General features: G+C 35.3%; 1 protein-coding gene across 6 annotated transcripts in view; it reads left to right on the top strand.

The window, feature by feature from the left end:
* CCDC148 (coiled-coil domain containing 148) overlaps nt 1-15,762 on the top strand; it is a 249,751-nt gene that overhangs the window by 97,644 nt on the left and 136,345 nt on the right. For all 6 annotated transcript variants that reach the window (XM_054699743.1, XM_054699744.1, XM_054699742.1 and 3 more), the window contains 2 exons: nt 10,558-10,696; nt 11,969-12,175. In XM_054699743.1, the coding sequence (XP_054555718.1) occupies nt 10,558-10,696; nt 11,969-12,175 (346 nt within the window). The remainder of the gene's footprint in view (nt 1-10,557; nt 10,697-11,968; nt 12,176-15,762) is intronic.

The following is a 15,762-nucleotide window of genomic DNA, read 5'->3' as shown; positions in this document are numbered from 1 at the left end:
ATAGGTCTTGGATATTGCCCCCTTGTCAGATATATGATATGCAAATATTTTTTCCCATTTAGTAGGGTGTCTTTTTTATTTTGATTTTAGTTTCTTTTGCTGTGCAGAAGCTTTTTATATTACTGTAGTGCCATTTGTTTATTTTTGATTTTGTTTCCCTTGGCAATGAAGTTCAGTCCCCAAAGACATTCCTGAAGTAAATGTCCTAGAGTGTTCTGTCTATATTTTCTTTCATGTATTTTTTGGTTTCTAAAGTTCAAAGACTTTAATCCACTTTGAATTAATTTTTGTGGAGGGCATTAGATAATGATTTAGTTTCATTCCTCTGCATATGTCTCTTCAGTTTTCCCATTACCATTTGTTGAAGTGACTGTCTTTCTGCAGTATATGCTCTTGACTCCATTGTCATAGATTTACTGACCCAATATAAGTATAGGTTTATTTCTGGATGCTCAACTCAATCCTATTGGTCTGTGTGTCTACTTGTATTCCAATGCCCTCCTTTTTTTTTACTACAGCTTTGTAATATAATTTGAAGTGTGGCAATATGATACCACCATTATTTTTCTCAGGATAAAACAATGAAACTTTTTAAAATATTCAGATTTTTACCTATAAACATAAATGAAATTTATTCAAAGTTAAAAGTATGGTGACAATGGTCATTTCACTGCATGACTGATGTATAAATTCTTTTGAAAGGCAATATGGCAATATGTCATTAAAATCTTTATAAATGTGATTAATCTTTGTTCTTTAGAAAGAATCTTAAAAGAAATAATTATAGAAGTGACATATGTAATTTCAAGGCATTCAACATTGACTATTTTTAGTGATAGCAAAACTTCAAAATGCCTAAATAGCCAAGAAATAGGGGATTAGCTACACCAGCTATGATATATCCACACAATGGAATATCATACTATAATTAAAAATTACATAAAAAGAATTTTTCATAACATAATCATGATATTTTGCTATACAATTAATTATCATGCCACAAAGTACAATAGCTTATATAACATGGATTCTCTTTTTCCTTTCCCCTTAAAATGTTATTACTTTTATATCTATATGGCCCCCCCCCCACACACACAAAATAACCCTGGAAAGTTATCCACCCAAGTAAAATTAGCAATGTTACCTCCAAGTGGTAAATTATAAATAATTTTGGCATATAAGCTCTTTCTATTTTAGAAAACAAAAATACAGATTTTTAAAAAACTAAGATAGTGAAGCGACTAATATTTAATGAATACCCATTATATGACATGGCAATTGCATGCCATATTAATCTTCAATACACCCCACTTTCAAAGCTCCATTTAAAGATGAAGAAACTGGGCCTCCCCGGTGGTGCAGAGGTTGAGCGCAGGGTTGCGAAGCTGCCCGCAGCCTCTGCAGCACTGGTTCAATTCCCGGCTGCTCCCAGGCCACCGGAGGGTCCCACATGGTGTGCACACCTCTCCTGCCACCTGCTGCTCCCCTCAGCAGTGTATTTCTGTCCTTCTGCCTGCTCTGCTCCCTGCTCTGGCTCTGGTGAATTCTCTCACCCTCCCGCACTTCTGACTGTACCCAGTGCTTGTATAAATAAATAAATAAATCTAAAAAAAAAAAAAATAAAATAAAGATGAAGAAACTACAGTTCAGAGTAAGGTGAGCAGTTTTCCCAATGTTTCTGAGCTAGTAAATAGCTGAGCAAGAGAGTGAATCTTTTCTGTTCATCTGATTAGAAATATTTTCCCTCTCCCCACACCACTTTGCACATTTTACATTTACCAAGACCTTGGCAAATTGGGCTGACTACTAGGTAAGTATGGTTAAGTAGAATTATGATGTGAGGCCATATGTGTGCCGCATATGTAATTTCAAATATTTAAGTAGCCATATCAAAAAATGTTAGAGAAATTTTATTTTAATATTTTATTTAAATCAATAGCTTCCAAATGTTCTAATTGCAACATATTATTAATATTTTGAAATTAATAATGAAGTATATTACATTCACTTTTTCATGCAGCTTTTGAATTTTAGTCTTCATTTTATACTTCAACACATCCTCATTGGGAGTAGCCATATTTCAATACTAAATAGCCACATGTGGTTAGTGCCTACCTTTTTGGATACACAGCTTTTAAGGATGTTGGATTTCATTAAAACTTGATACAGTTGAATCCACTTCTTTATTCAGTATGTTGTGAAATATTTAGATTTTATTTGGATTGCATTTCACTAGTAACATGAAGACAAATTTAATTGCTTGTTTTAGATTTAGATGAGATTGTGACTTTAATTTCCCAACATTTGGATGAATTAATTATATAGATGAAACATAATTGTCTGGTGCTCCATTTAGCTATGTCAGATCTGAATCTAATATGTGGCAAAAGCTATAGAATGATAACAAGTAATTTCTACTTCATTGTCTGATAGGTATATTAAATTTTATATTAATGCATAATTATTATTCTATTTTATGATCTGAATTTAAAGGCTATTTAAAATCCAGTGATCTTTGAACAATTTTGTCCCTCTGTGTGTAGATTGCTAGACTCATTTTTTTCAACTAAATTATTTCAATTTCCCTGATGATTAGCAACTTTCAAAGTCACTGTCAGTAGTCTATGGACTTTTTAATATATTTTTTCTCCAAAACAGAAATAATTACATATTAAAAGAAAAAAATTTTAATAGAGGCAAAAAAAGAAAAGAAACTACAAACTGAGATAAATTTGCAATATCCATAGATATCCTCTGGTAACATTTTGTGTTATTTATATATGTTATATACATGTAATCTATATGCATGTATGTGCATGTATGTATTTATATATCTATTATTTACAAAAAGAAAAATACTATACTTGTATCCATTTTTTCCTGTTTATTAGTCAAGTACAATATTCATTTTTTTCAATAATGTTTGCTAGCCTATGTTTTAGGTCACTGTATTGAATATTCCTTAGACCACATTTTTTGTAATATGCAGTTTTACAATTTATTGGCTTACTGCATAAATTCAACTCATTTCCTATTTTTTGTTCAATTATTTATCTCATATTCTGATATGTATCTACAAACCTTGGAACTAACAACTATGTTGCTATATTTTAAATAATCTAGTGAGTATTTCTTTAAGATGAATTCCTACAAATGGAATTGCTGAGTCAAAGGGCTTGAAAAATTAGAAGACTTTTGAGAATATTGCCATCTTCCCTTTTGAAAATGCAGAAACAATTTATACTTTCACCAACAAATTTCTGTCACTTGGCTCAACTTTTAGATTTGTTGATTAGGACATTGGGTATTGCTATCATGTATAAATATCACCAGACTCTTGTTCATATTCTCTTTTTCAATATTTATTTTTATAGCATAGCTCTGTCACTGTCCCTCTGTGAAAGTTTGGCCAAAGAGAAATAAATCTAAGTATTAGTTCTATAATAAATCTTGTTCACTTTTTCTTCTATTGTTTCAACTGGAAGGATATACTCAATTGCTAATAAAAGATTAAATAGATCAAAAGCAAGCATTAGAAGGCAGCACTGAAGAAACAGTGAATAGGCTCACCTATTTTTCTTTAAAAAATATCTGAACAAACAAATATGTGTTTAACTTTTGCTTGAGGAATACGGGTAGAAGAATGAGAGGAAAAAGAGTATAAAAGGTAACTAATATTTGCTTACTTGATTAAGTCATAACAACTTAAAATATTGGAACCTTAATGCAAGTTGGCTTTTTTCTCTGAGATGGTAGTCTCATAACTGTTGGAAAGTTTCAGTGCCTGAGCATAACCAGGATCAGGTTCTACATTTCCTGTCTGAGTTGTTTGTATGTAAGTTAATAATGGAAGAAGTCAGACATAGGAGAAGCAACATCCCCCAATGATTGCAACTCCTGTTTTCTCTTGGCATGTCCAACCCAGCTTCAGAATTTATGTTTGTTGGGGAAAGGTAATAGTTGTAGACTATGGTTTTGTTTTCATCATTTATTTAAAAAACTTTCTCCTAAAGAAATCATTAATTATTTTTTTTAAATAATAAATTTTATTTTTATATTCCCCATACAATTGCAACCCCCCCATTCTGACCCCAATCCCTCCCCTCCCGCCCCTCACCCCCCAAAAAGTGTCTCTGGTTCATAGTTTTTTGATTTTCACTTTCTTATAGTTATTCATTTTCCTGGTCCCTTATTTAAGTTTTCTAGATTCCTGCTATGAGTGAGACCATCTGGTATTTTCCTTTTTCTTTTTGGCTTATTTCGCTGAGCATGATCCCTTCCAGCGCCATCCATGTTGCTGCAAATTGCATGTGTTTATCTTTTTTGAATGCTGAGTAATATTCCATGGTGTATATGTACCACATCTTCTTGATCCAGTCATCTATTTTTGGGCATTTGGGCTGTTTCCAAAGCTTTATGACTTAAGCCAAAAGCCACATTTTGTGACTGTTTTATCTACCTTGGGCTTGTTGTCAGAATCAAGTATACTTTACATTCACTTGACTGTGGTGGAATGCATCATTTTATCAAGGGAAAAAGATGGGTCTAATTTTAGAGGGCACCCCAAAACTGGTCTTAGACATTGCTTTGGCTTAGATAATAACTCATTCTCTATATTTATTTGCATGTTATGTTTGTTTACATGTATATGTGAAAAGCATATCTAAGAATAGTTCGGCAGGTTTTTATTGTTACTATCCCTGGAGCCCACACCTGCCTTCTTGATATAATTGTTTTAGCGAAAAACTACACGGTATAGTGGTATGTGATGCTAAACTTTTACTCCTTCAAGAATCTGAAAAACTGAGTTTTTTGAAATGAAGGAGTGAGAGTCATTTATAAGAGGTTTCTATTCTCCACTGGGTATGAAATCAAATTAATCTTAAGTAAATCAGATTGGAGAAAATGGAAATGTAGCAGCTTGACAGATTTGTGTCTAGGACAATTGACATATGTAATTTTTTAACCTGCATAACACAGATAGAATTTGTTATCAAAATAATAAAATATGTGTGGCTATAAGCAAAGGCAAGATTAAAATTTCTGTGGATAGGCTTGTCCATTTTTTATGTAGGAGGAATTACAGTGCTTATTTTATATATCAAACCAACTGCTCATAGCAACAAGTTTTCCGTATTCCTTGTACCTTGAAGTCCAACTGTGGGTAAATATAATTATTAGAACTGAGAGTATGGAGAACCCATAATGTAAGAAATTATAATCACCCTATTCACAGATTTATGTTTGTTTGCCATATAAGTGCCTATAAAAGAACATAAAGTTGAACATTGTTAAAGTCTAAAAACAGCAAACTCTTCTAAATCCATTCTTATAATTTCTTAACGATTATTGGTAGTTGGTTTGAGGTGATGTTATAACATTTTTATGTGGCAATTAAATTTTCAGAAGGCCTCATCATGGCTAATTAAATTTTTTTCTCATGTCATCTCAAAGAGGTAGAGCAGTTTTATTATTCTTGCTTTTGAACCTGGAGAATTAAATCATAATGTCTAAATGAGGTAACTTTATTCACTTCAGCATTATTGTGCTTTTGCTCCCCAAAAGTGAAGAATAAAAATTCTTTTTTTTAAAGATTCATTTATTTATACATTCAGGAACTGGGGCACAGGCCAGAAGTGGGGGTGTATGTGTGAGAGAGGATTCACCAGAGACAGAGTGGAGAACAGAACAGGCAGGTCGACCGAAAGACACTGCTGAGGGGAGCAGCAGGCGAGACAGGAGAGGTCTGCTGCGCTATGTGGACAGCTCCCTGCCCAAGGATTGAACCCGTGCTGCAGTGGCTGCAGACAGCTTCATAGGCTGTGTCTCAACCCCCTGCGCTACCAGGGAGGCCCCCTGAAGAATTAAAATTCTGACATGGAAACTGATTTGGTTCAATGAAGGATTTTTCATTGTAAATCAGAAGAAATATATTTTAGATAATCTGATCTTTATTCTGTTCATTTACATTTGAGTTGTTTCTATTTAGCTTAGGGTTTTTTGTTTTTGTTTTTGTTTTTTGTCAAGTTATATTTTGAATTTTCTGGAAGGACAGACCCAGCCAACAAGTCGATTGTGTGAGAGCTATCTTTTATCTACATGAATTCACTGGTGGCTCACTGCAATCCTGCTTCTTAGTGGAGGAGCAGTAGGTGCCAACATTGTTATAGTTTAAGAGATAAGAATTTTTTGTGAGGACAGATACAGTATGGCCATTTCCCCATCTTGGGGCAATTGTTAGCTGCTGATAACTGCATTGAGCTACCTTCAGAACACACTAATTAACATTTTGTTGAAAAGCTACCTTTACTGTGAAAAAAATAACAACTTTCAACCAGTTGGTAGACAGTGTTTAGTTGCATAAACTTGATTCTGCTATTAAACTACCTGTTACGCTTCTGTATCTTGTTTGCCAACATTGCTGCATCTTGCCTTTTCCCCCAACCCCATCAAATGTATTTTGATATCGTGAAACTAGAACTCTAATGTAGTGTTCTGTATGTGACTATGAAGTATACTTATAGATAAGTTGCCTGTGAGTCAGTTTAGGATTTTGGGAATGATTCAAACAGGTGCAATTAGAGAAACAATTGGCCTTGGTCAGCTTGAATTCTCACAGTTGTAAGGTCCTTTCTGTATTGCCTGTTTTGTCACATTTAACAAATCATTAATGAAATGATATCTGTGGACTTCAATATTTGGGGCAGGGGATGATGGGTAGGTGTTGAATGATAACTACCTCAACCTTCTGCAGGCTGAAATTTCCTAAAATATTAAAAATGCTCAATAAACCTACAAACTATAAAATCTTGGTGTGCTATCATAAAGATGAAACTTACAAAGCGCTTTAAATTAAGAATCTTGGATGGACAAAAAAATAATAACTTCCAAAGATCTTTTTTGTCTATTTTTAAAATTGCAGGTTTTTAGGATCATTTTAATACTTTCTAAAAAATTATGGTCATTTTTTAAAATTCAGAATTCAGTAAGTGATCAGAATATTTTTCATTATCTATATAATCTAACTAGTTCTACCATTATAATTATCATCAAGCAGTCAAATAAAATAAGAACTTCAAAAAGTAAAAGCTAACCTTTTTCTCAGATCTTTTATGTAGATTTTTCTGTTTAATGAAGGGATGAAGGTTTGGTTAGGATAGAGACATGTTCAGATTTAAATTTAGAAATGCAGATATATTAAATTTGATTTTTATTTTAGAGACTAAATACTTTGTTATTGTGAGGAGGTTATTATGTTCGAATATTCCTCTTAGATTTTTACTATCCAGAGTCTTGGCAGATCTATAATGGTGGAAGTTTTCTCCCTCACAAACAGCATTCTAATAGAGACGTATGACTGAGCCATTAGTATTTGCTGATGTGAATATTTGCCTCACGATTTAAGCCTGCAGCTCTGGAAACTGCTATGAATGTTTTTAAAATAACAATATTGTAAATATTTATATATCACTTCTTTTAAACATGTTTTTCATTTTTATTCTATACACCTTAGAAAAATGACATAATTTGTGTAATTGTGCTAACTGGAAAAAGCTGTTGCAATGTGAGGTTTCTAAAATCAGTAAGAAGGATAAAATGGATGTGATCATTGTTTGTCACTTTCTTGGTTTAAAATATCTGGTTTTAATGTTGTATTATCATTTTCATTTCATATGTTTAAGTGTCTTTAATTTTGTTAAAACGGCACCTAATTAATACATTCATGCAATGTATAAAAATGTACTGATTGGGCCTCCCCGGTGGCGCAGCGATAGAGCGCTGGGTTGCGAAGCTGCCCGCAGCCTCTGCAGCGCCGGTTCAATCCCCAGCTGCTCCCCAGCCACCGGAGGAGGGTCCCACATGGTGCGCAGACCTCTCCTGCCGCCCGCTGCTCCCCTCAGCAGTGTACTTCGGTCCTTCTGCCTGCTCTGCTCCCCGCTCTGGCTCTGGTGAATTCTCTCACCCTCCCGCGCTTCTGACTGTACCCAGTGCTTGTATAAAAAATAAATAAGAAATAAAAAAATAAATCTTTATAAAAAAAAAATGTACTGATTGCCATAAATTCACCTCTGCTATGTAAATACTGCCTAATGTGTGCTTTTATTTGAAAGGCATTTTTGTAAATGTTTGCCATTTGCACTTTTTCTTTAAAGACAGTCACAATTTTGCACCACCATTTAGTATGGGAGATCATCAAAACAATTAGCTTAGAATGTGTTTCCATTTAGCAAAGATTTTAAACTATTTTTGAAAATTATGAGTAACATTGCTTGTGGTTTACCTTGGTCTGTAGTAGCAGAGCTGAGACAGGGATTGTGACAAGTGATTTATTGGGCTATGCTCTCAGGAAAAATGGTAAGGGAAGCAGGACAGAGCAGTGAAGAATGTCTTAGTGGGCAAGAGATTTCCATGGAAATGGGCTGCAATTTGTTCCCAGTGAATTGTGGGGACATGAATGGTATCACAGCCTTGGTCTTATTTTGAAGCTAGTGGACTAGCCACTGTACCCTCATGCCAGACAGTCATTGATTGTGGATGGAAAGAGGGTGAGAAAGTAGCCTCTTTCATAATGCAGTTCCTATTGAGGCCAAGGCGGTTCTCCAGAGAAGGGACATCTGTGAGTCATCAGCATCTTGTGATGGGAATTCTAGCTAATAAGGGTGTCCTGGGCATTACACCAACAGTGTCCATTATATAGATGAGTGACAATTTAAAAGAGCAGAACAGTTGTTGGACCTAGGTTCTGTCACTTTCCCCTCCCAAGCACATACATTCACAATTTTAATCAAAGAGAGGTGGAAATCCAAACTGCATTCAAGTTCTTTGGATTATATAAATAGTTCAAATGCATTAATGAGAATATGGACTGTAGATCTAGTCTTTTGTTGTTGTTGCTTGCAGTGTTAATAGAAAATGTGGCTAGCTCTGCTATTAAAATGCATTTATGTTAGCATAAATGAAAATTAGTTCTTTGAGAGAGGACCTGAGATATTGTTGAGGGTGTTTTAAATGATAAATACTCTCAGACAAGCCTTTCTCCAGGCCTAATACTCCTACTTGAAATGCTTTCTTTGAAGTAGTGTTTTACCATCTATAAATGAAAAACTGATTCAAACAGAATCAAAAACACTCAGTGTGTTCAGCAAATGAACTCATCTCAAATTCTTCCTCTGCAATAGATTATGTCTTACTCAAGAAGTATAGAGTGTGCTGCTTCCTGCTAAAACACCTCCACCCCACTTTTTCTCCTCATTATAGAGTTGTTAGAGAAGATTCTCTTCTTTGAAAAAGGGTATTTTTTTATTTCTTGCTACTTATCAGAATAATGAAATGCTTTATAGCAACTAGGCAACTTTGTATGAGGACAGTGGAATTCTCATTAGTATCATTGATTTAAAAGGTATTTTATTCTATTTTATGTTGTAGCAAATGTTTTTCAAGGGCATAGAAGACATATTATGAAAACACTCTTTTAATTGCACAATTAACTTTAAAGTAGAAGACCCTTGATACAGTAGAAATAAATAATAGCAAGCCTCCATCTTGGATTAAAGAGATATTTGTTACTAATAATATTCCCTCTGATTGCATCTGTATTTGATTATTCCAATTTATTAAATAAGAATAATATGCAAATAAACTCAGAATAATAAAGAGACATTAATTTGGTTTAGAGTTCAAGCTGATATTGCAACTTTTAAACTCTGCATTTGGCTTTGCTTATACTTTATGTAGAACACAAACAAGGCCAGTGCCTAGGGATGTTCTCAAATAAGAAGGCATTTTGGAGCATGGTGGGCACATTGCATGAAGGGATCCTATTTACAAATGATTTCTTTAATGGTATGAAATTTAATGTCTTTGACTTTCTTTCCACTACCAAAATCTAGTCTTAATCCCACATAGCAAGAAGAAGAGGGAATAAAGTAAAATATAACTCTAGATCTGCTTTTAAAGTTCAACCTTAAATAAGTACCTTGCTTTGTATAATTGTCCATTTAGCTATCTCCATTTGTGTTTTCCTCCAGTCTAACCATAGGAACTCTGTTTAATAAGCAAAATTTCTTTTTAATCTATATGCTTAATAATTTATTTCTCAATGTTTGTTTACTTTATTCATTGGTAAAAAAAATATTGTTAGTATTGGTACAGGCAAAATTGAGTAAGTGTTTAAAAATATTATGTCTCTGCCCACAGTGTGCTTTGAGATCTTTGGCCAAAAATTTATATGAATTGGTTGTTTAAAATTTTTTTATAAAAATATATTTCTAGCAGTATTATAAAGATACTTGCTAATAATCTCCCTCTTAAAAAAATTAAAAAAAATAAAAATATTATGTCTCATTGTTAAACTACTTCAAATTATTCCTGGAACAAACAAAGAGATGAAAAAAACCATTGTTTTGGAATTTAGAAGTGTCTCTATTGCAGACATATGATTTAACATATATTTTTTAAAACTTTCATTTTATATAATTATTTTCATTTGTTAATGGCTTGAACAGTTTGAGATTCCTCAAACTCCATGACTGCTTAACAATATTTTGGTGCTTTCAGAAAATTCCAATTAAGTGAGGAAGACCACTGGATTTACCAGACTGTTTTGGATCAGTATCCTGGAGATCTCTGCGGCAGAAGGACTTTGTATCTGGACATGTTGCAAAGACATTTGCCTCACAAATCCAGGCATGATTTGGTAAGTGTTGGGTCCCATATGTTTAATTGGGACAAGTTTAATTGCCTTAGTAGTCAAGTTATTAAGAAAGGTATACAAATTTTACATGTTGTTCTTCTTTCTATACTCTGGAAAATAATAAAGTTATAGGTTGACAGTGTATTTTTTTTCAAGTTTGTATAGTCCACAAGGAGGTGAGGGAACTCTCTGGTAATATTTACTTTTCTGTTCTTGCTTGCTCCAGAGACCTTTCCTATGATTCCCTTGGGTAGGTGAGGGGAGAGGTGGCAATAGAGGGCCTCCAGAGATCATTGGCAGAATTTCACTCACAACTCAAATTGTAAAGAGGTACAAATAATGACTTGGTTCACAAATGAGCCTCTTGGATAGAGAAACAGAAGTGAATCCTCCTCTTACCATGTGCGATGGTAAGACACAGTGCTAGGTACTCAGTGTAAACTGGTAGAAGAAAACAAATGTGAGCATGCTAGTCAGAGTGCTAGACCTTAGAGTAATAAACACATATATTTAAAATTCAGAGATATGGTATATACTGGCAAAATGAAAAATTCTTTAGGTCAGTGACTCTCATTTCAGGAGACATACCTTTATTTAAGGAGCATTTCAGAATCACCCACAGAGATTTTTCAGCCTAATCGGGCTATCTCCATTCCTTTTATTTTCCTCAAGACTCTGAGCTCTCCTTTGGTGTGGATTCACTGCCAACAGGAGCTACTGAAGGGTCCAATGTGCCATAGCCCTCAGACTGGAGGGATGGGAAGGGGAATGCCATTGCTGTAATGACTGTATGTGTAGACATCTTAACATCTGAATACTTCAGTACTCACTCGCACAACTGAGTTTTCAGGATTATTGTAGCAATATTTTATGTTTATTGGCATGAGCTTGACTGAAGTCTTTGAAGTAATTATAATAATAAGGCTGATTTAAAGAGGGAGCATTTTTGAAATTATACATATGGTAAATAATGTTTCCTACTCATAGAATCTTTGCCATGGAAAAATGAAAGTTGTTGTAGGGACACTCATCGGACTGCATCCTTTGTGAAGAAATTGAGGACTTATAAAAGTTAAATGATTGATTTTCAGCTACTAGTTAACCACAGGCTCTGAGGCTGATAACTAGTTCTCGTTGCTGTATTTACTATTAAGATACTTGTCCCCAGTTTTTCAAAATCATTTGTTATAATTCATTTTATTTGTTTTTGAGACAATGACATAATACATAGGCTTGCTTTCAAAATAAGTTTTTTATCATCTGTTATCTTTTCAGGTCAAACATGAGAAATACTGTGACCAATATCATTTCGCTAAGGAGCAGCGGAGGATCCTGATATCGAGTTGGAATAAGAATAGGAAAGACTTTATACAGAAGGCTGTGCTGACGCTTGCCGAGGCCTGTGCAGCTCATGAAATGGAGAGCGCATTGGCGAAGGACAGGAAAAAGCAACAGGAATTGTGTGCTGACCTGAAAGCCAAAGTAAGTCATAGAAGGTTTTCCAGTAGTTGACTGGGCATTCATTTAAGAATTTACATTTTTTCCTTTTGTTCAAACCCAATCTAAAGTTCAGTTTCTCTAAAAAGTCTGCCTTGAAAAAATTATTAGTTTGAAGCACGTGAAATTAAAATTCTTTTAGGTCAGAATAGTTAGCAATCAATAATTCCATTTATTCAACTTAAAATTATCATAACAGGATATTAATATTGAAGTTTTGACTGATCCCTACCCAATACCAGCCATAAATACCATGTACCAGAGACAGGTGCTGGATGAAAATGCAGAGTGTAATTAGAAAGTAAATGTCTGATGCTGGTTCAGAGACTCTTGGAGCTCTCATTAACATGATGTAAAATAAAGGTCGAGTTAAAGGAAGTTATAAAGAGATATGTTAAGGAGAGTTGATGGGCTGTGTGTGAGCATTCAGTCAAGTGAAAGAGTGAGTGGGTGGGGTTTTTCTCTTCCTCAGACCCAGTGAGATTACTCTTGAATGGTTTGGAGAGATAGTGGGGAACCCCAGCAGTTAGAGGATTGAGGACTGGTGTCTCACAGTGATAAGGAAATACAGAGCAGCTGCCTCAGTTGAGAACTGAAAGCAGGAATGAATCTGTTGGGAATAAATGCATTCCCCAGACCAGGTACAAGTGCAGGAGTCCTGGTGACCTCATGTGGATATGGCCTCCTGCAAGTGTTGGCAGCACCATTAAAAACAAATCATATCAATGTACATCATATATACAGTGAAGTGCATAAATTGTGACTCGTTGATAAATGATATGGTAGGAGGAGGATGGTGCAACAAGAAATTTTTGCTCTTGATAGAAAAAAGAAAAACCCGGTAAATGTTACAGCATAGCAATTAATAGCATATAAAACAAATGTTTCTATTTGAAAACACTAGAAGAAAAATCTCTGCCCTGGATCTTTTTTTATTTTTTATTTTATTATTTTATTTTATTTTTTGAAGATTTATTTTTCATTTATGCATATAAGAGCTGGGGTGCAAGCCAGAGGTGCAGGGGGTGAGAGGATTCACCAGAGACAGAGTGGGGAGCAGAAAAGGCAGACCCACTGAAATACACTGCTGAGGGGAGCAGTAGGGAGCAGCAGGCGAGACAGGAGAGGTCTGCTCCATGTGAGTCAGAATTGAACTTGTGCTACAGTGGCTGTCAATAGCTTCATAGCACTGTCTTTAATCCCTGAGCCACCAGGGAGGCCCCACCTTGCATCTTTTCTTTTTTAAAAAAAAAGTTATTTACTTAGCTTATAAGTAATTTCTTATAATTTATTTACTTAGCTTTATAAGCTTAGAACCTGAAAGGAAGAGAAGCTGCATCAACCTGATCTACCATGTGCTATAGCTAATGAATGTTTCCTGTCCTTCTACAGGTGATAGAAGAAACACACAGGACAGGGGCCAAGGCCAGTCCTTAGATACTCCTACTATCAGTTTATATTATTTTATTCACATTATCATTAACTCCGGAGCTAGACAGTGGTACTTTCCTTTTGTTGTATTGCACTGAAGTAAACATACATGCAGTAAAGTGGGTCTGGTATGGAATGGGTCTGCACTTGTGCCCTGGTGGGCTTGCTGCTCTCCCTGTGTCCCTGTCCCCCAACAAATATTTTTCTATAGCTCTTTGTTCCTGTTTTGCAGACCTGAACACCATAAGTGGTTTCCTCCTCTCCTCTACCCTGACTCCAATCTTCATCAGGAGCATTCTGTCAGGCTCGTGGAGAAAAACGTGTGCGGGAGTATAAATTCCCGGTGTTTATAACTACCACTGCTTCTATACTCACATTTTCCCATAATAACAAATTGTTAAAATTTAACTATAGGGTCATCACAGAGTTTCAGGTGCAATCTTGTTACCTACTTCTTTGGTGACCTTGTTTTCCTTAGGTGTTCAGCGTCATGGAGGCCAGTTCTCACAGTGCTTCCCTGCTTGCAGCTGTGTGTCTTTTAAAAAATACATATTGAATATTGTTATAAAATATTATATTGTTTACCACAAAAGTCTAGTTCTATCCACCACTGCAGAATTGCCCCTTTATCCAATTTTCCCAGCTCCTCTCCTTTCCCCTTTGAGTAACCACTCCCCTTTGACTAATCACAAAAAACCACTTTATTTTTTTTTAAATAATAAATTTTATTTTTATATTCCCCATACAATTGCAACCCCCCCATTTTGACCCCAATCCCTCCCCTCCCGCCCCCCACCCCCCAAAAAGTGTCTCTGGTTCATAGTTTTTTGTTGATTTTGATTTTCACTTTCTTATAGTTATTCATTTTCCTGGTCCCTTATTTAAGTTTTCTAGATTCCTGCTATGAGTGAGACCATCCGGTATTTTTCTTTTTCTTTCTGGCTTAACAAATAACCGCTTTATTTTTATTTCATTTAGTTCATTTTTTTTGGTTTTGTTTCTTTATCACTACACATGAATGAAATCATATGTATAGTTCTCCATCTGAATTATTTCATATTGTTGCAAATGGTAAGATTTCATTTTATTTGTATAGCTGAATACTATATCATTGTGTATGTATACATACCACATTTTCCTTTTATTTAAGATTGTGTATGTATACATACCACATTTTCCTTTTATTTAAGATTTATTTTCTTTATTTATCCATACAAGAACTGGGGTGTAGGTCAGAGGTGTGGGGGGGTGGTAGGGGTGAGAGGATTCACCAGAGACTGAGTGGGGAGCAGAACAGGCAGATCCACTGAAACACACTGCTGAGGGGAGCAGTGGGCGAGTCAGGAGAGGTCAGCTGCGCCATGTGGGTCAGCTCCCTGACCAGGGCTAGAACTCAAGCTGCAGTGGCTGGCAAGATCTTAATAGCACTGAGACTTTAACCCTTGCACCACCAGGGAGGTCCATGTAACCACATTTTCTTTGTCTACTCCTCACTGGACACTTAGGCCATTTCTAAGTCTTGCCTATTGTAAATAGTGCTGCAGTGAGCATGGGGAGGCAGACACCACTTCAAGTTGGTGTTTTCATATTCTTTGCATATATACACAGAAATGGGATACCTGGATCATCTGGAGTTTCTATTTTTAATTTTTAGAGGAATCTCCATATTCCAGGTTAGTTTCTTGCCCTGTAATATCTACTTTCTGAGGGGTTTAAGAAAAGTTCTGGTGGTGTAGGCTCTTCAATTTTTTCTTGTGGTTAAAGCGGGAGTGACATCCTTTGCATCTTTATGCATCTTAAATGGAAGCTGAAAAGTCATAATGAAATATTGTTATCAACATTTTATGTGTCCTACTTAAGAAATAACTAGCTAACGTTGTGGGATCATTTTTGGAGGCATCCTGCTCAAGATAGTCTGTCCAGTTTGACTCCTGTCAGAGGTTAGGGCCCCCTCCCCCATCAAAAAAATACTAAACAAACAATGGGTGGAACAATAATAAATAGGAACCTGATAGGTGGAGGAAAAATAGTTACCCAGAGAAAAATATACATGACCCACATCAGAGGAATATTTTCAGGAACAGCCCAGCTGGCAATCAAGGCAACAAAGCTGGCAGGAAGGCAGGAGTCAGCCAGGTTTG

This window comes from Talpa occidentalis, unplaced genomic scaffold, assembly GCF_014898055.3.
Source record: "Talpa occidentalis isolate TD23 unplaced genomic scaffold, MPIMG_talOcc4v2.1 talOcc4.3, whole genome shotgun sequence".
Taxonomy (NCBI): domain Eukaryota; kingdom Metazoa; phylum Chordata; class Mammalia; order Eulipotyphla; family Talpidae; genus Talpa; species Talpa occidentalis.
The sequence above is the reverse complement of the archived record's forward strand: the minus strand, read 5'-3'. Positions and strand labels throughout refer to the sequence as shown.